Here is a 19,884-nt window from a genome sequence, read left to right as displayed (position 1 = left end):
CCAAGCTCTGTTTGACTCAAATGCTCAGGCGTATCAAGGCCGTTATTATGGCCAGAGGTGGTTGTTCTGGGTACTGATTTCTCAGGATCTATGCACCCAAATTGCGTGAAAATGTAATCACATATCAGTTCCAGTATAGTATATTTGTCCAATGAATACCCATTTATCATCTGCATTTCTTCTTGGTGTAGCAATTTTAATGGCCAAGTGTGTGTATATATATATAATAGAGGGAAACATTCCACGTGGGAAAAATATATCTAAAAACAAAGATGATGTAACTTACCAAACAAAAGCGTTGGTATGTTGATAGAGACACTAACAAACACAAACACAAACACACACACAAAATTCAAGCTTTCGCAACCCACGGTTGCTTCATCAGGAAAGAGGGAAGGAGAGGGAAAGACGAAAGAATGTGGGTTTTAAGGGAGAGGGTAAGGAGTCATTCGAATCCCGGGAGCGGAAAGACTTACCTTAGGAGGAAAAAGTAACAGGTATACACTCGCACACACACACATATCCATCCGCACAGATAGATATAGCTGTTTCTTTTTCCCCCTAAGGTAAGTCTTTCCGCTCCCAGGGTTGGAATGACTCCTTACCCTCTCCCTTAAAACCCACATCCTTTCGTCTTTCCCTCTCCTCCCCACTTCCTCAACTGTGGGTTGCGAAAGCTTGAATTTTATGTTTGTGTTTGTCAGTGTCTCTATCAACATAGCAACACTTTCGTTTGGTAAGTTACATCATCTTTGTTTTTAGATATATTTTTCCCACATGCAATGTTTCCCTCTATTATATTTATATATATGTATTAGGGAACCATTATTGAACCTAGAGGTGTCCTTGAGAAATTATTTTCCAGTTTGAGGAGTAATTGCAAGAATTATAAGTTACAATTACTTCAATTTCCCTGTCATAAGGAAGGTCAGGCTGCTCTAAATCAGTGTCCCTGATTCTATACACCTTTAATTTGTGAAGAAGTGAGGTGTGGTTCATGGAATTCAATGCTTTTCTCATATCAAAAATAGTCCTGTTGCCTTTTTACCATTATCTAATGGAATACGCCTTTTGAGTAAACTCATTGCCAACATTTATAGTCCTTTTTCCGTGCTAGAATCTAAACAGATTTTTGAAAATTTTCGAACTTGTGTTCTACACCTACATCTATACTCAGCATACCACCATGAAATGCATAGTGGGGGTTACATCCCATTGTACCAATTACATGAGTTTCTTCCCATTCCACTCATGTATGGAGCACAGGAAGGATAATTGTGTGAATGCCTCTGTGCACGCTATAATTATTCTAATCTTATCCTCATGACCCCTGTGTGTGTGATAAACAGGGAGATTGTAGTATATTCCTAGAGTCGTAATTTAAAGGCACTTCTTGAATTTTGCTAGTAGATATTCTCTGGATAGTTTACGTCTATCTTCAAGAGTCAGCCAGTTGTTTCTTCAGTATCTCTATGACATATTCCCACATATCAAACATACCTGTAACCTTTTGTGCTGCTCTTCTCCATATATATTGAATATCCCCTGTTAGTCCTATTTGGTACAGGTCCCACACACTTGAGCAGTATTCTATAACCAGTTGCACAACTGATTGTTAAGGAATTCCTTTGTAAATCGAAGTCTACTACCTGCTTTATCCATGACTGAGCCTGTGTGATCACTCCATTTCATATCCCTATGAAGTGTTACATCCAGGTATTTGTATGAGTTGAATGATTCCAGCAGTGACTAATTGATATTATAGGATACAATGTTTTTTCGTTTTGTGAAGTGCACAATTTTACATTTTCGAACATCTAAAGCAAGTTTCCAATTTCTGCACCACTTTTAAATCTTATCAAAATCTGACTAAATGTTTATGTTGCTTCTTTCAGACAGTACATTATTATAGATAAGTGTATCATCTGCAAATGTCTGAGGTTACTATTAATATTGTCTGCAATGAGCATGAACAGCAAGGGCCCCAACACACTTCCCTGGGGCTCTTCTATATTTGACGATGACTGTCCATCCAAGATAACATGCTGTGCCCTCCCTACAGTGTGCGATTTGCAGGGGGGGATGGGGGGGATTTCCCCCCCCCCCCCCCCCCCCCCTCTGCATCAGACCATCCCCTCCTCTGGTTTTAGTTTATGCATCCCAACCTGGGATGTTTATTTCCCACACACTGGATTAAAACTTTACACATAATTTAAATTTGTGGAGCCGAACACTGAAAGTTTTTAATAAGTCTTACTATTAATACTATTAATATGTGTGGTTTTCTATCATCAGAATAAGTACAACTTTCCACAAATGTGCCTCTACTTTTTGAATTCCTCTTGTATATCTGTACCCGTATGTAGATGATTTTGTAAATAAGCTTTACCTATAATGTACTTTTAAAGATATAACAAGGGATGGCTTTTTTGATAGTGCATACGCGTCAATAGTGAGTTTCGGCATTAACATCTATTTATAAATAGCTGTTTAACCATGTGTAACGCCACGGTCCAAGCTAGTAACATATATAATTCTATTAACCCCCTTAGACATCCCCCCCCCCCCCCCCCCCCACTGGTAAAAGCACAAATCGCATCCTGCCTCCCTACCAAAAGGTCCTCAATCCAGTCAAAAATTTCACTTGATACCCCAAATGATTGTACTTTTGGCAATATGCTTAGGTGTGATACTGAGTCAAATGATTCTCTGAAATCAGGAAATACTACATCTACCTGACTGACTTGATTCAAATCTTACAGTATGTCATGTGAGAAAAGTGCAAGTTTTTTTTTTTTTTTTTTTAATCCATGCTGGTTGGCATGAAGGAGGTCATTCTGTTCAAGATATCTCATTATGTTTGAGCTCAGATGATGTTCTAAGATTCTACAACAAACTTATGGCAAGTATATTGGACATTAGTTTTGTGAATCACTTTTACTACCCTTCTAGTAGACAGGTGTGACCTGTGCTTTTTTCCAAGAACTGGGCATGGCTTTTTGTTTGAGGGATGTACAATAGATGACCGTTAGAGGAGGGGCTAACTCAGACACAAATTCAGTATAGAACCTCCTATGGATTCCATCAAGCCTTGGTGCACTGTTCAGTTTTAATAATTTCAGCTGTTTCTCAACACCACTGACACTAACACCTAACAATATATTTTGGATAAATGGCAGCATCAATCATAAATATTGAAATTCTTTATTTTACAGATTGATTTCTGTCACTATGTGATTTAAAGTTACTAACTAGTTGTTAAAAATAATATTGGGGTTTTATTTTTTTATTCATCGTGACCTGTCACTGCCATGATCCTGGATTCTTAGACAGCTACTATAAAATTTAACTATAAAGTTAAATGAATATTTAATCAAGTATAATCTTTTAACAGAGTATTTATTGTGATCTCAAAAAATCAAAGCATCTTTACAAAACTCAAAAAAGTATTAACATACTTACAATAATGAAATGAATCTTACTCCACAAGCTACATGCTTCCTGTCCAACTTCACACAAAGTACTGACCGACTCTGCCAACATGGCTGACATCTTATATACCTTTTAAACAATTCCAAACAATCCTCGGCATTGTTTAAAATGGTTTTTGATTAAATAACAATTAAAATATGTATTTAAAATAAATATATAAATGTATGTCTGCTCCTGTACAGCAAGCACATTACTGTATTAGTCTGTGTCTATGATTTGTTTTGAATATAACTTCTTGGATATGTAATTGCAATAATGGATTTACATATTTTATTAATTACTAGAGGCTCCCTTCACAGAAAATATTTCTATAATTTACAGTGCTTTTGTTCTTCAACATAATTGCAATGTAGTAGTTAGTTTTATTGCTATAATTTTTTCCGGCATATTACAACTTTTCGCTTACATGTCTCATCCCGAATTAGACTGGAGAATGTACGTTGTAAGTGGGTTTTTTATGGTCTGTTACATTTTAAAGTTCAGGGATATAAGGGCATTATATTAATTGTAAAATTGCAACTAGGTTCCACAATAAGTTTCATATACTTATTATATAAAACAATGAAAAATCCATGATGGAATAATAACTATATTATGAAAAGGCTGCACTGCTACTCACCATATAGTGCAGATGCTGAGTCATAAAAAGGCACAACAAAAAAAGCTAAACAAGTAAGCTTTCAACCAGAAGGCCTTCTTCTGAAGTATATAGCAAACATACACACTTTCATGCAAACACAACTCACATGATCACTCTCTTTGGCTGCCAAGGCCAGATTGTGAGCTACAGTGCATGATGAGAGAAGCAACCTGGGTGGTGGGAGTTAGGAGGATGGGGCAGGGAGGGGGAGGTATAGCAGTATAATGTTGCTAGTGTGAGCATGCAGGGTCGAGGTGTGAGAGGGTAGGGCATCTCCATGCAATTAGGAGGTTAGACAGATGGGGGAGGGGGGGGGGGGGGAGAAGAGAGGTAAAAAGACTGTGGTGCATTGTTGGAATAGAAGGCTGTGAAGCAGTCATTGACATGAAGAACATTGTGGTGAGCAACATGCTCAGCAACTGGGTGGTCCAGCTGTTTCTTGCCCACAGTTTGTCAGTGGCCATTCATATGGATAGACAGCTTGTTGGATGTCATTCCCTTGTAGAACACAGCACAGTGGTTGCAACATAGTTTGTAGATCACATGATTGGTTTCACAGGTAGCCCTGCCTTTGATGGGATAGTTGAAGCATGTAATCGGACTGGAGTAGGTGGTGTTGGGAAAATGTGTGAGACTGCCATTGCATCTATACCTATTATGGAGATACGAGGTGAGGCATTGGGAGCAGGGATTGAGAAGGGATGGACGAGGATACTGTGTAGGTTTGATGGGCTGCGGAATAACACTGCGGGAGGGGTCGGAAGGTTAGTGGGGAGAACATTCATCATTTCTGGGCACTATGAGAGAATTTGAGAAACCGATGAAAATTCCAAAATAGGATTCAATAAAAAAGAAAATTATGAAATAATAGTAAATTGTTTTGACAGGTTTTTAAACTGTCCAGTTCTAACAGTTAAACTGGTGTTTCCAACAATATCACAAAATCTGGAAGAAGATTTCTTACCGGCAGAGTAAGAATTCATGAAGCCATCAAATCACTCATAGACAACAAAGCAAGTGCTGAAGGCTCCATTCCAGTGGAATTGTTGAAATGGTCAAAACCAAAAATTATAAATGGTCCACAGCAGTTTTTTGTGGACATGATTCCAGAAGAGTATAAAACAGCACTAATTCAGCTGCTACATAAAAAGGGAGACAAAGAAAATGTCAGCAATTACAAAGGAGTTTAATTTCTTCCAGTGCCACACAAAATACTATCGAAAATTCTCTTGGACAGAGTTGTAGACACTTTAGACAAACAATATCATGGTGTTTTTCAAAAGGGAAGATCCTGTACAGAACAGATATTTAAATTAAAATCAGTAATTTTTCACAGAGTGTTAAGCAGCAAACTTTCAATAGTATCATTTATTGATTTCAAGAAAGCATTTGATTTGGTAGGCTTGGAAATGATATATAAAATCATTAGAAAATTTGATGTTGAAGCAAAATTAGCAAACATAGTTTGTGAAAATCTAACATACAATATGTGAAGTTAAAATTATGAGAGAAATATCTTAGCCATTTGAAATAAAAATGTGTTGGACAAGGGAGTGGTTTATCATCTTTACTGTGTAACTATTTCTGGGAAAAATAATACATATCTGAAATCTGGAGCTAAAAAAAAATCACAAAATTGAACCAATGATTTTAGCAAGGAAAACAAATGGAATGAACATAAACTGACCGGCTTTTGCAGAAGATTTTGTGATACTTTCAAAACATCTGACACACACAGTTATTCAAATAAATTTGTGATTTTACTTTTGTATGGAGACACAGTCATATAAAACTTTCTGAAGGATATAACAACCATTTGGCTGTACAACAGGTTTTATTTCACAATTTAGATTTTGGCCTTAGGCCATTATCAAGTGTTGCAACTGCAACAGATTAAAGCACAATAAAAGTACAAGTATCAGAGAAAGCATCGAAAAATATCAGAGCAAACAGTTAAATCAATGCATGAGCCAATTGATTTGTTCTCTTACTTACATACAAATCGTTAGACGTGAGTAGAATTCAAGTCATTGTCAAAATATAACCTTTGGTTATATAAGCCAATTTTGTCAAAATAAATGCTATAGTGTTTGTGTAATACGCTAATGTACTGGCAGTTGACATGACCCAGTTGATATGGTTGTGGAAAATAGATGATCAAACCACAGGTTTAAAACTTTGCTACGTTATGTCTAAGCAGCCACTGACATAAACATAAGTGGAATGCTCATCTAAGATCATCATAAAGGCATCCCAGTTTGCACAATGTGATCTGTGGTGTGTCATGGGAGCTGGTAGTGGGTCTCTTTATTATGCAAGCTGCTTACATTATCTTTGAAGTGGCCGGAGGATGCCGGTGGTTATATAATATGGTGTGAAGAACCAGTTTTCCAGTGTGCATGTAAAAACATGACTTATACCATCACAATTAAAGATACATAAAAGTACAATCTTGCAAGAGTGAAATATTGATACATGGTGAATTATAAAATAAGCAGCTATACTTTGATATGTTCCCAATTGTTAAATAAATCTTCTGGAAGAAACAGCAAGTAGAACTGTGGTAGCCACCAGAAAGATCGCGGGAGGCGCACATTGGCACGGCGCGTCATGGACGGTAGTTGCCGCAAGTAGAGTCCCATCCACCAGAGGGCACGCGAGAATTCGGACGCACCCTCTGCCGGCGTAACAACAAGAACAACAACAACAACTCCGGCAGGACAGGCGGAGCGCAGTCAGTCAACATCGGGCATGCCTAGGACACAGTCCCGGTCTACGCTAAGTGAAGTGCGACGTAACGTGAACAGTGTTACTACAAGAACTGCTATCAAAATTTCAGCTGAAAAAAACAAAATTAATGACAAATACAGAAAATTCACCGAAATTCTTAGAAACACAAATAGGTAAAATAGAATGAGTAAGTAAAGAAACTATACAACAGAATGAACTGGAAAAATGCAGTAGATGTCAATGTTAACAAAATGGAGAGAGAATATGGTTTAACAAACAATATTTACAACAAGAAATGCACAGCTAGAAAAAAAACCTAAGACACACCACAGTGATACAACCAGAAAGGTTGTATGGATGTAAATGCCTAACACTGGGCTAAAAGTTGAACAAAACAGAGGTATTTAAATGATGGATTACTAGAAAAATAGTGTGTGCAATAAACTAAAGATGGCTGGAAAATGAAATGTAACTAGAAGACCTACAAAAATGTAAGGAAGATTAATCTTTTTGGTCACCTCTACTGAATTAATGAGAAACGGCTAATGAAAAAAATATTCCTGTATTTCTGGAAGAAGAAATTGACAGTAGCATGGTTTACACAAATAAGGAAAGAACTAGAAAGAAATAACATCAAAGAACAATAAATAACAGACAGAAAACTTTTTAAGAAAAAAATACTAAATTTAGAAGCTTTTCAGTGCAGAAGAAATAAGAAATTGGGAAAAACATGGGCAAAAGAAAAGAGAAGATAACATGAGGAGAAGATGAAGGAGCGCTGGAAAAATAAGAAACAACATGAAGCTTTGAACATGAAACTTAAAAGTGTGGAGACGTGACAATAGCCACTGTGCCACTTTTTGGTTGAGCTACTTATTTGCTGAAAGACACATAAAGCACCTTGAAAACTTTATCCGCCATTTTCTCAGAAACTATCAAATGTCTACAGGTAAGCCAAGACACATGTTCACTAGTTTTGACCTCTCTTCCACTAAGCAATGGTTTGCAGAAACTAGGTTATAGCACTTGCCATGTTCTCCTCGTAAGTTGGAAGGTATACCTAACCTCTGGATTTACAAGTGCAAACAGGCCCAAATCACTTATTTTCCTGAAAGACTGCCCTAAGCAGCAAAGAAGACAAATTTGACTGAAGATGCAGTAAAAATTGCATAGAAAGGGACAAGCTGCTGTTGTACGCCATATGACTCTCAAAATTGCTTCAGCAAAATTTCTTACCACACTGTTGTTTTCTAATTTGTGAGATGAAAAACAGAAATAAACATTTCTCAGTAAAATGTGTTACTCATAAATGAAGTTAGTTCGTGACAAATAATTTTGTTTTCTTTCAAATGATGAAAGTTTTGTCAATATCAGGAAAAGAGTAAAAATGTTTTAAAAAAATGGTATTCTTAGACTTCCAACTGATTTATGATACATGTATACTTCTTAAAAGACAGATATTGAAATTATAACTTATTAACTTTGTAAACTGGTAAGTGCATAGGTGTGTGTGTGTGTGTGTGTGTGTGTGTGTGTGTGTGTGTGTGTGTGTGTGTGTTATAATGCAATTTTCCTTAGGAGATTAGTTTTAATTCAATTTCTAATCTGTGAAACTCCATTCATTTAAAAGTTTATGAACATAAAGTAACAAATTACATTACATTTGAATCACACTGGCAAAAAAAAAAAAAAAAATAAATAAATAAATAAAAAAAAAAATAAAAAAAAAAATACTGCATGTGCAATCGCAAAACAGGAAAACATGAATATTTTGTAAAATCTCTGTCTTCCAAGATTAAAAGTTCTTTTACGCAAATTCTTTTATATTGCTGTTTACTGTACCTTCATGTGTAGTTCAGTGACTACACATGTTTAATGAGTCTTTACATGACTTAACTCTTACCTGAAGTTTTTGTTTTATGATTTTTTGCAAAAACTTGAACTACTGATTATGTGCTATTTTCACAGGCATATGTTCAAACTAATGAAGACAATTTAACTGAAGAAACTCAGACAGAAGAGATAACAATGAAAAATAAATGGACACAGAACCCAGTGTCTTTCCATACTCTCAAAAAAGAAGATGATAAGAATAATGAAATACAATTGTTTTCACAGGCAAGTCAGGCAGATGCTTTAAATGTTAGGTTGTTAATAATCCACAGAACATATGCATGATATGTCAGAAACATCTTTTGTATTATTTTTCACTCATTTTATCAGTATCAGCACACATTTTATATTTCAAATTTCATGTTTTTAATGTCTTAAATATGTCTATTAAATACTGCATTTACTGAATGGGAAATAGTAATATGGAAAGGACAGATTGCCACTCACCACATTGAGGAGGCACTGAGTCACAGACTGGCACAATGAAGAGAACACCAGAAATACATAAGCTTTTTGTGTCCAAAATTGTATATAAATCAAAGACAGTAGCCAGGTATGTAAGAGCTGTTGTTGCATGGATATGTGTAGATTCTACTTCTGTGGAAGTGATTTGTCTGAAAACTTATTTCTAGTATTCTTTTCATTGTTCATGTCTGCAACTCAGTGCATCATCTATGTGGTTAGTGGCAATCTATGCTTTACATGTTGTTGTTATTCCATCCTGGACTTTCCATTGTTTAAGAGTGCAATAATCTTTTTTGCTTCAGAAAGTGAGATGAAAATAAAAATAAATTTACATTACTGCACTTATTTTTACATTTTTATCAGTTAACAGAATTATCATTGCAATTACAGAGGAGACAGTTAAAGCACACGCTACTAAAATTTTTTCACTTGTGCCATCTGTCTGCACAAAAGATCTTCATTCTGTGTGTAGATTTCTCAAAAATATCATTTTGATTACTGTACAGATGTTCTAGAAATAATAAGTAACACTAAATAATGTTAATGTTATCAGTGTCCACCCTAATTAATGTGTTCCATTAAGAAAAAGACACCAAAAATGAAGGGAGATCAAAGTATCTTTACAGCAGAGATGAAATGAAACTACATGTTTATGTAACTGGTTTTTGGATAAATAGTTGAATCGCTTGAGTGACTGGCTAATGATTGTGATGTTTGGTTGTTCATGGAAATGTGTCAATGAAGAATTGAACTGCTCATTTATTGTATTCTGACCCATCTACTTGCTTTTACAATCCACAGTTGTTGAAGTGACTGCTGTGGTCTATTTGTTGCCCATGACAGCAAACCTTTGTGTTGGCAGTGTTACGCTCTTTACATGGTGATTTCCAAAGAGCCCAATGCCTGCACACTCTTGAAAATAAAGAGGGCATTGCAATGGGCATCCATAAAAAGACTGTGGTCATATCCATTAATTCATGTGCCTTTCCTATCCTGCACTCTACTACCACACTAACATCCAGTACAAGGGCAGTCACCTGACACTGTCAACTTTTCAGTCCTTAACTGCTTCATATCTTAATGAAGTTACAATTGCATTATGAAAAGGATGGATTGCTGCTCACCACATAGAGGAAGCATTGAGTTGCAGACATGCACAATGAAAAGACTGCCCAACGTTAGGCTGGCTGCAGACCTACAACCTCCTTTCTGGTCACCATGACTAACTACATTCTCATTTAACAATAACTTCTCTTTTGTGGATATCACCTGCAAACAGGTCCATGGCACACACATGGCACCATCCTTTGCCAAATCAAATCAAATCAAAACCTTTGGACAAATAAGTTCTTCTTCAGAAATAGAGAAACACACACATACATTCATACAAGCACAACCCACACATATGTGGCCACTGTCTCTGGCTGCTGTGCTCCAACTGTGGACTGTGACTGTATCTGACCAGAGCAACAGTCTGGGGTAAATGGTGGGGGTAAGGAGGAGGCATGGGGCAGGGAGGGGGAGGGATAGCAGGGTAGAAATCCAGTATTATTTCCTGTCCTCCTCAAACCCTTTGTCCCATCCCAGAATATCTTCCCTGAGTCTGTCTCTCTCCTCACCCGAACCACTCACCCACACTTACCTTCCATGAAGTTCATTAACCCAACTACCCAGGGAGCTCCATTGTGACCAGTTACTGTGCCACCATAGAGAGAATCTCTATTCTTGTGGACTAACATCTTCAACCTATTACCCATAACTTACCCTGCTATATCAAAGACACCAAACATTTCCTCTGCAGACTCTCCATAGTTCTTTTTTCTTTATCACCTGGCATCTTGGTCACCACTGTCAATGCCACTGCCTCGTACACTACCATCCCAATGCCCGTGGCCTTGCTGCTATTGAACAGTACACTTCCCAATGCCAGACTGGCTCCAAAGCTACAACCTCCTCTCTGGTCACCATGACCAACTACATCCTCTCTTAACAATAACTTCTCCTTTGTAGATATCGCCTACAAACAGATCCATAGCACAGAAATGGCACACACATGGCACCATCCTTTGCCAAACTATTCATGGACCATTTAGAGGAATTCTTCCTACCACCCAGAATCCCAAACCCCTTACTTGGTACAGATTCATTGATCTGGACTGAGTGTCAGATCACACTATCCAAATTCCTCCAAAACCTAAACATCTTCTCCCCCATTCACTTCACCTGGTCCTCCTCAACCCAACAAGCCACCTTCGTGGGTGTTGACCGCCATCTTAAGGATGGTTGCATCAGTACTTCTGTTCACATCAAAGCTACCAACCACCAACAGTACCTCCAACAGCTGCCACCCATTCCATATCAAGAAGTCCCTTCCATATAGCCTAGCCAACTGTGGTCACTTCATCTGTAGTGATGAGCAGTCCCTCTCTAAATGTGCCAAGGGTCTCACTAAGGCCTAAACAGGCTGAAATTACCTTTCCAACCTTGTTCTGAAACAGATCTCTCATGCCTTGTCTCTCCATTCACCAACCACCTCCCACATGTCCACTGTCTGACCACAGAGGAGCACTCCTCTTGTGACTCACTACCCCTCATATCTGGACCAACTGAATCACATTCTCTGCTGGGTTTTCGACTACTTCTTTTCATATCTTGAAATGAAGAATCTCCTACCCACTATCCTCCCCACTGCTCCCACAGTGCACCTACACCACCCACCAAACCTACGCACCATCCTTGTCCATCCCTACTCCACCCCTGCTCCCAACCCCTTGCCCCATGGCCTATATCCCTGCTGTAGATCTAGATACAAGACCTGACTCATCTTCCCACTACCACCTATTCCAGTCCTGTCTCAAGCATGTCCTATCCCTATCACATGCAGGGCTACCTGTGAAAGCTGTAATGTGATCTACAAAATAAGATGCAATCACTATGGCACTTTCTATATGGGCATGACAACTGATAAGCTGTTTATCCACACGAATAGCTACTGCCAAACTGTGACCAAGAGACATCTGGAACATCCAGCTGCTGAACATGCTGCCCAACACAGTATGCTTCACTTGAGTGACTGCTTCACAGTCAGTGCCATGTGAATCCTTCCTAGTAACATCAGCTTTTATAAACCACAGAGGTAGAAACTCTCCCTATAATATTCATTTCTACAAACCCCCTAGCCTCAGCCTTTGCTGGTCCCTGTCCTTCGCCAACCTTCCCCTTCCCTGCACACTCTCCAGCACCATATATGCATTCTATTCCTCCAGCACATGTACAGTCTTTTTCCCTTCTCTATCCACCTCCTCTACCCCTGTATTTTTTGTTCCACCACTTCTCCCTGCCCAGTACACCTTTCCAACTCGGCACCTAGCAGCCCTATCCTGTACTCAACACATCCATGCATGCTCTCACAGCCAGCACAACATCTCCCCCACATCTCCTTACCTCACTGACTACCCAGGATTGCTGCTCACATCAAAAGCAGTCACATTCCGACCAAAGTGGTCGTGTGTACATGTGTGTTTTCTATTTCTGAAGAAAGACATTTTTGTCTGAAAGCTTAAATGTTAGGAGTCTTTTCATTGTGCCTGTTTGTGACTCAGTGCCTCCTGTGGTGAGCACCAGTCTATCCTTTACATAATATTGTTATTATTCCATCCTCAACTTACTGTTTCTTAATGAATTTGCTATTTATAATTCAATACTTATGAGTGTGCCCAGAGTAAAATTTTCACTCTGCAGCAGAGTGTGCACTGATACAAAACTTCCTGGTAGATGAAAACTGTGTGCCGGACCAAGAATCGAACTTAGGACCTTTGCTTTCGCAGGTAACTCCTCTACCACTTGCCTGCAAAAGGCAAAGTTCCTGAGTTCGAGTCCCAGTGTGGCACACAGTTTTACTCTGCTAGGAAGTTTCTTATGAGTGTAATTAGTCAAACGTCATAACAAGGTGCTCAGGGTTTCCAGCCTCCCAGAAAATTTATTAATCATATGATTTTTCAGTGTTGTAAATTTATTTAGTTGGTATTTGTTATATGGCAGACAGAATGGCGAAAACTAAGCTTGTTTAGGTAAGCATGATTATTCCTTGCATTGTACATCATTGTGTTACATTATACTAATGGACGACAAACCCCCCCCCCCCCCCAACCCATTTCATTTTGCTTAATACTATATTGTAAAATGAAATTATGAATCCATTTTGTTGTGAGCTGTATTGCTGTTGACAAAGAGTTAATAACATTTTTTCCACTGTCATCAATATAATAACTTGTATGTTGTGTACGTAATTGTCTGTGTTCATATTCACAAACATTAAACAGGGCTATAAACCAGCACCACAGCTCCACATAAAATCATTGCACTTATGCTTTGGACTGCATGTAGCTATTCATTGTAAATGGATTTTCTATGGACTATCTACAACATAAATTTGTTTTGTACAGTCTAGAATAGTCTGATTGTTGGGTTTTGTACAGAAATATGTCAGTTGAAATTTGTCTTGTTCTTGCTGAACTTATGTAATGTTCATTCATCAAACCATAGGGCCTACTGCAGCTACTCATGAAGGAGACTACACTGTAACAGCAACCACTGGGAGGTACTTCAATATTGTTTTGTTTGAAATGAAGATTGAGACCAATTATTTTATCAAAAGCCTTGTCAATTTTCATATGTTCCTTTGATCTGCAATGATTGCATGTCTGATATTTAACAAAAACAAAAAACAAAAAAAAATACTGCAGTTCCTGTTATTTTGCATGTTATTGCTGATTGTGTGCTTCACAGTAACATAAAGTTAGTACGTGTAACTAACAGCATGCAGCAGGGTAATGTAATTTTTTCAATCATGTGTATTGAATCCTTGTTTTGTTGCAAAGATGCTTACAACTGAAACTCATAGGTTTGATTAAGACATGTGGTGCGGATCATTATGCAAGATGTTCTCTTTCAGTTTCAACTATTAAATTCAAATAATTTGTAAAATTTCTACTTTTAATCATTTGTTCATAACTGAATTGTTAAAAATATATCACATGGAAGTTAAAGACACCTACTAATAGCACACTGATGCCACTGCAGCTTCGCTTACTTATTACAAAATATATTGGTAACCAATATGCTATTTATAATAGTGACTACTCAAAATCCTTGTGTAAAAATGAAATAAACAGTCTGTGATGCTAATGTTGCTTTATGTCTCCACAACAGATATTCCAGAATACTCTCTGAACTATGACATGTACTAAAGCAAGAAGAGGCACTTGGCACCCCTCCCCTCCCTCATAATCTGGAATACAAGGTTTTTGTTCATACAATGAGCAAATAACAATAATTCTCAGTAATATAATAAGAATCCAGTGTCAGCTATAAAATTTAGTTCTTATGGCATATGGCATGACATGTCTTGAAACTGAAAGCTCATTTATATCCAAAATGGCAATTAAAGAGCCTAGCTGCCCCCCCCCCCCCCCCCCCCACACACACACACACTTGCAAAAATTTTCATGGATATCCACAAACGGATAACAAATGAATTTCAATCAAAGTAATGGAAAACCGGTATTTGGTAAAGGGAGCTGTTACCAAACAATCACAGAACAAATAAACTACAGTTTATGAACCTAAGTAGAGGCATTATCAATTCCATAATGGGTCATGGACCATTCACTCTGTAGCTGCATATATGTTGCAAAAGACAATCAGATAGTGTGAGTGTGGAGAGATGGTACACCTCATCATGTTGCATTACAGTGTCTTCTAAATTATGATTTGGTAGGCATTATGAAATACTGATTCCAGGGCAATTATGAGTAAATTGCTACTCAAATACTCCTCATGGAATGGTTAAGGTTCAGACACAGAGAAATGTAACTAGCTGAATTGAAACTTTCTGGCAGTTTAAAACTGTGTGCTGGACTGCAGCTCGAACTCAGGACTTTTGCATTTTGCGTGCATGTGCTGTATCAACTGAGCTGCCCCAAGCATGACTCATGACCTGTCCTCACAGCTTTACTTCTGACAACCTACTTTTCAAACTTCCCAGAAGTTCTCCTGTGAAACTTGCAGGACTAGCATTCCTGTAAGAAAGGATATTGCGGAGACATGGCTTAACCACAGTCTGAAGGATTTTTCCAGAATGAATCTTCACTTTGCAGTGGAGTGTGTGCTGGTATGAAGTAAAGCTGTGAAATGGGTCCATAAGTCATGGTTGGGTAGCTTAGTTGGTAGAGCACTTGTCTCTGAAAGACAAAGGTCCCAACTTAAAGTCTCATTCCAGCATACAGTTTTAATCTGCCATGAAGCTTCATATCAGCGCACACTCCACTGCAGAGTGAAAGTTCATTCAGGAAACAATCCCCCATGTTGTGGCTAAGCCATGTCTCTGCAATATCATTTCTTTCAGGAGTGCTAGCCCCGCAAGTTCTCAGAAATTTGGAAGCTAGGTGATGAGGTACTGACAGAAGTAAAGCTGTGATGACGGGTCATGAGCTGTGCTTGAGAAGCTCTGTTGGTAGAGCACTTTCCCATGAAAGGCAAAGGTCCCAGGCTTGTTTGTCAGTCCAGCATGTAGTTTTGATCTGCCAGGAAGTTACATATCACCACACACTCTGGTGTAGGGTAAAAATTCATTTTGGAAACAGCTGAGTTGTTCAGCACTTCTCCAGTTTCCTCAGTTAAATTTTCAGACATCATTAAATACAACTGTTGTAACCTGATATATTGAATATAAGTGTATAAGAGTTGTATCGATTCCCACTGTTTATTATTGTCATTATTGTTATTCACATATGGGCCCAATAGAACCACGCAAGGTACAATCCATGAACATCACTTTTGATGGTTGGCCTTTCTATGTGTCCATATTTGTTTCATCCTTCCAGAATGAAGTCCCTTTCTTTCATTAGACCACGGTGCTCGAGCCCGTTTTCTAATTTCCCTCTGACCAACTTTACAAGCAAATATCCTTTGTCTGAATGTTTTTCTATTTGTAACGTTTGTCCAGGTTATACTGGCTACTTTAAGATCCTCCTTAATCACAGTGATCCATTTAATTGGCCCAGTTTTGGCCTTACTTCTGTTCTCGTAGAATTCTGCTGTTTGTTTTGTCAACCTAGTGGATGCCATTCTTTTAATGTGCCCATAAAATTTAAGTCTTCATTTTCTCAAATCACCATGTATGTCTGAGTAAGTCTTATATTTCCTTATTACTTCTCGGCTTATAAGTTCCTCCATCAATTTTGGGGCCTAATATTTTCCTAATAATCTTTCTTTCTTTTTTTGAATTTCTTCAGTTTTCCTCTTTCTATTTAAGATTAAAGTTTCTGCTTCACAGAGACATTCACATTCGATTACAGTGCTGTAATGCCTAAGTTTACTGAATTTAGAAAGTGATTTTTTATTATAAATATTTTGTGTTAATCTGAATGCAGTTGCTATTTTTTGACAGCGATCTTTGTTTGCAGCTTTTTCAGACTGTTTTCTTGTATGATTTCCCCAAAGTATTTAAATTGAGAAAACCTTTTTATTTTCCCATATTTTGTGTTCAAAAACTTTGGTGCTTGTTTGTTGCAAGTCATACATTCCATTTTTTAATGATATTTGTAGCCCTACTTTCTCCGCAACTTCTTTAAGAATTCCAGTTTGTTTTTGAGCAGCGGTAATATCTCTATTTAAAACTGCCAGATCATCTGCAAAGGTGAGGCAATCTTCTCTAATATTACTTCTACCTAATTTGATTGATTGATCTATATTTTGACTCAGCTATTGCCCTCTCCACTCTGTACTGTTTATTTTGTATTACTGTTTCGTAATCAGAATCGCTGTACTATTTATTGTTAGTATGGGAAGACACAGTTCATTTGCAGCAAGTTGTGTATACTTTATAATTTTCATTCATACTGCATATCATAAAACTAAACAACTGGCAACTCCACACATGGGCCACACATGGGCCTTGAGGCAGAAGCCTAGATACCCACTCTAAAAGTCAGGCAGTGTGAGGAATCATAATGGCGTCTGGTATGAGATGTCTGTTGATGGGGCCGCAACCTGTAGGAGCTATGGGAACAGTGGCGGCCATCTTGACATGTGCTATCTTGGATTATGTGTTTCAAATGGGAAGAGGGTCATGTGGCACGTCAGTTTGAATTACCTCTTTCTCAGGAATACATATGTGAAATCTGTTTTAAGATATCTGTACTTTTGTAAGAATTATGACTTGTTAAAGTTTAGGACACTTGTCAGAATTGGCATTACAACGTATGCTCAATATGACCTCCATTGTGCTAGACACATAGAGTATTTTTTGCCAGTCCTGTTGCACACATCACAGCATCTGTGGGTCAGCAAAGGCATACATCTCCTCAGTATGCTGACAAAAATGAGCTACATTGTTGATTTTTACCTCATACACAATTGATTTCAAATGTCCTCCAGATAAAAGTCAGGAAGTGTAAGATCATGGGACCATGATGGCCATTCAATAGGACCTCTCTACCAATCCAGTGACCTCCAGACTGTTCATCCAGAAACTGTCTGACTTCAGTAGCATAGTGGGAAGGTGCACCATCTTGGAAGAAGGTTGGGAAATCACCCTGCAGATTCAATAGCGTTGGGAGCACATAATCAAAGAGCATGTTAAGATATCTTTCCCAACTCAAAGTTCCATCAATCAACAATGGGCCCATGGTTCTTGTGTCCAAAATCCCACACCAAATCATCACTTTTTCACCATCAGCACCTTGACAGGGATCCACCCACGAGGGGTTTGTGTCTGACCAGTAATGATGATTCTATTTGTTTAGTTCTCCCTGCACATAAAAATTAGCTTTGTCACTGAACAACACCTATCATATGAAGTCTGGTCTCTTCCTACACTGATTCAGAGCCCATTCTGCAAACTGCACCCGCCCATCAGGGCCATCCTCCGAGAGCCGATGTTGCAAATGTAACTTGTTTGGATGCTATTGGTGTGTGTGCAATATGCAGGATTGAATGCTGACTGATACCAGAACCAGCACATACTGCAATGTGGACTTTTCATAAATTGCCATTGCAGTCTCCTCATCAGTGGCTGTTGTTGAATGTCGACTGTTGGCTGGTCCACCACAGAACCTGTTGCATGAAATTTGTTCAATAACTTGGATACTGTAATGTGTGAAATGTTGTTTCTCTCAGGATATCGGACACTGAAATCATAAAAAAATCACTCTGGTACTTTTTCCACCACTTATTAATACAATTTCATGTGTTGCTGCTGTGTAAGTGCCATTGTGTATCACCCACAACAGTAAACAGAAGTGATCACCTCCTAACAGGACATCACTCCTACACAAATAAAGATGTCTTAAAACAGGTTTCACCTGTGTATTCATGAGACAGAGGCAGTTGAAAATGATGTGCCACATGATCCCCTTCCCATTTGAAACACATAACCCAAATCCACGATGGCAGATTTCAAGATGCCCACCACTGTCGCTGTAGCTCCTATAAGCTGCACTCCCATCTACAGACACCCCATGCAAGATGCCATTATGATGTTCATATTGTTCAACTTTTGTAAGTGTATTAGGCTTCATCCATGAAATAAAAATTTCAAAAAGATAATGATGAAGGTTTTGTGACTCTTCAGTAACAGATGCATCCCAGAACCAGAGAGTAAGAATCAAGAAATAATTTGAGAGCTACTAAAGGTTCATAAACTTTATCATATACCACCTTTGTCATGTTATGTAAACAAAAAGAAATATTGATAAAAGCTGTTGTTGGCCACTAGGACACAGACAATAAAAATTTATAGCCATAGTAAATATTACAGACTCCTCATATCTTCTCCTTTATCTAAGTTCCATACCTCTCTTCTTACAAGTTTTTTGATCATGTGTTTCTATAAAAAATCCCAAATTAAATTATTTGTCATTTTGGTTGTGAGTTATTAATTTGTAAAGCTTTCGAAATTGTGAAATTTTTGAAAATTTAAAATAACAATATCGCAAAACCTATTTGTCTTACAGCCCTAAAATTTGCAGCGTTTTATTGCTTATTATAAGTATTAAAAATATGGACTACTTGACTATACTGCTCAATTTTCACAAGACAATTTCTTTCTTTTTTTAATTTTTAAACTTCTTAAGAAAATATATGTTGGCAATAAATTGTGTGTTCAGGTGAGTGCCACATTTCATGATGGTAGTCCAGCAGGAACAAATTAAAATAAATTTCATTTTCCTGTAAAATGCAGCATTTGACATTTAGTCTGTAGCACTTTGGGCTTACTATGGTGTAATAGAAACCTTAAATCAGAACCAAATAAGACTGTCAAATCATTGTTATTTTTTATTACATTATTAGAATAATACATTTAACTGTAAATTCAGAGTTGATCTTCCTATAGTAATTGAGAAAATATTTTACCATATATCTGAATAACACATCCTCAGCTTAATTGTACCTTTAATTTACATTAATATTAATACTATTAATTAATGTTGGTGTAGTTGTTTACTATTTGACATGTTATGTGGGTACCTTACAGCGAGAAACTTGAGAAACTTTCTACTAATCTTCAACAGGAAAACACTATGGTGATCTAGTTGCAGAACTATTAGAGTCTAAGATTATGCCAGGTGTCTCTCCTAAGAGTCCCCAGGCATCTTTTCTCT

The 19,884-nt window shown here is 37.7% G+C and overlaps 1 protein-coding gene across 3 annotated transcripts in view; it reads left to right on the top strand.

The window, feature by feature from the left end:
- LOC126169153 (cytoplasmic dynein 2 intermediate chain 1) overlaps positions 1-19,884 on the top strand; it is a 164,823-nt gene that overhangs the window by 33,819 nt on the left and 111,120 nt on the right. For all 3 annotated transcript variants that reach the window (XM_049920620.1, XM_049920618.1, XM_049920619.1), the window contains one exon: positions 8,831-8,980. In XM_049920620.1, the coding sequence (XP_049776577.1) occupies positions 8,831-8,980 (150 nt within the window). The remainder of the gene's footprint in view (positions 1-8,830; positions 8,981-19,884) is intronic.

Source organism: Schistocerca cancellata, chromosome 1, assembly GCF_023864275.1.
Source record: "Schistocerca cancellata isolate TAMUIC-IGC-003103 chromosome 1, iqSchCanc2.1, whole genome shotgun sequence".
Taxonomy (NCBI): Eukaryota; Metazoa; Arthropoda; class Insecta; order Orthoptera; family Acrididae; genus Schistocerca; species Schistocerca cancellata.
The sequence above is the reverse complement of the archived record's forward strand: the minus strand, read 5'-3'. Positions and strand labels throughout refer to the sequence as shown.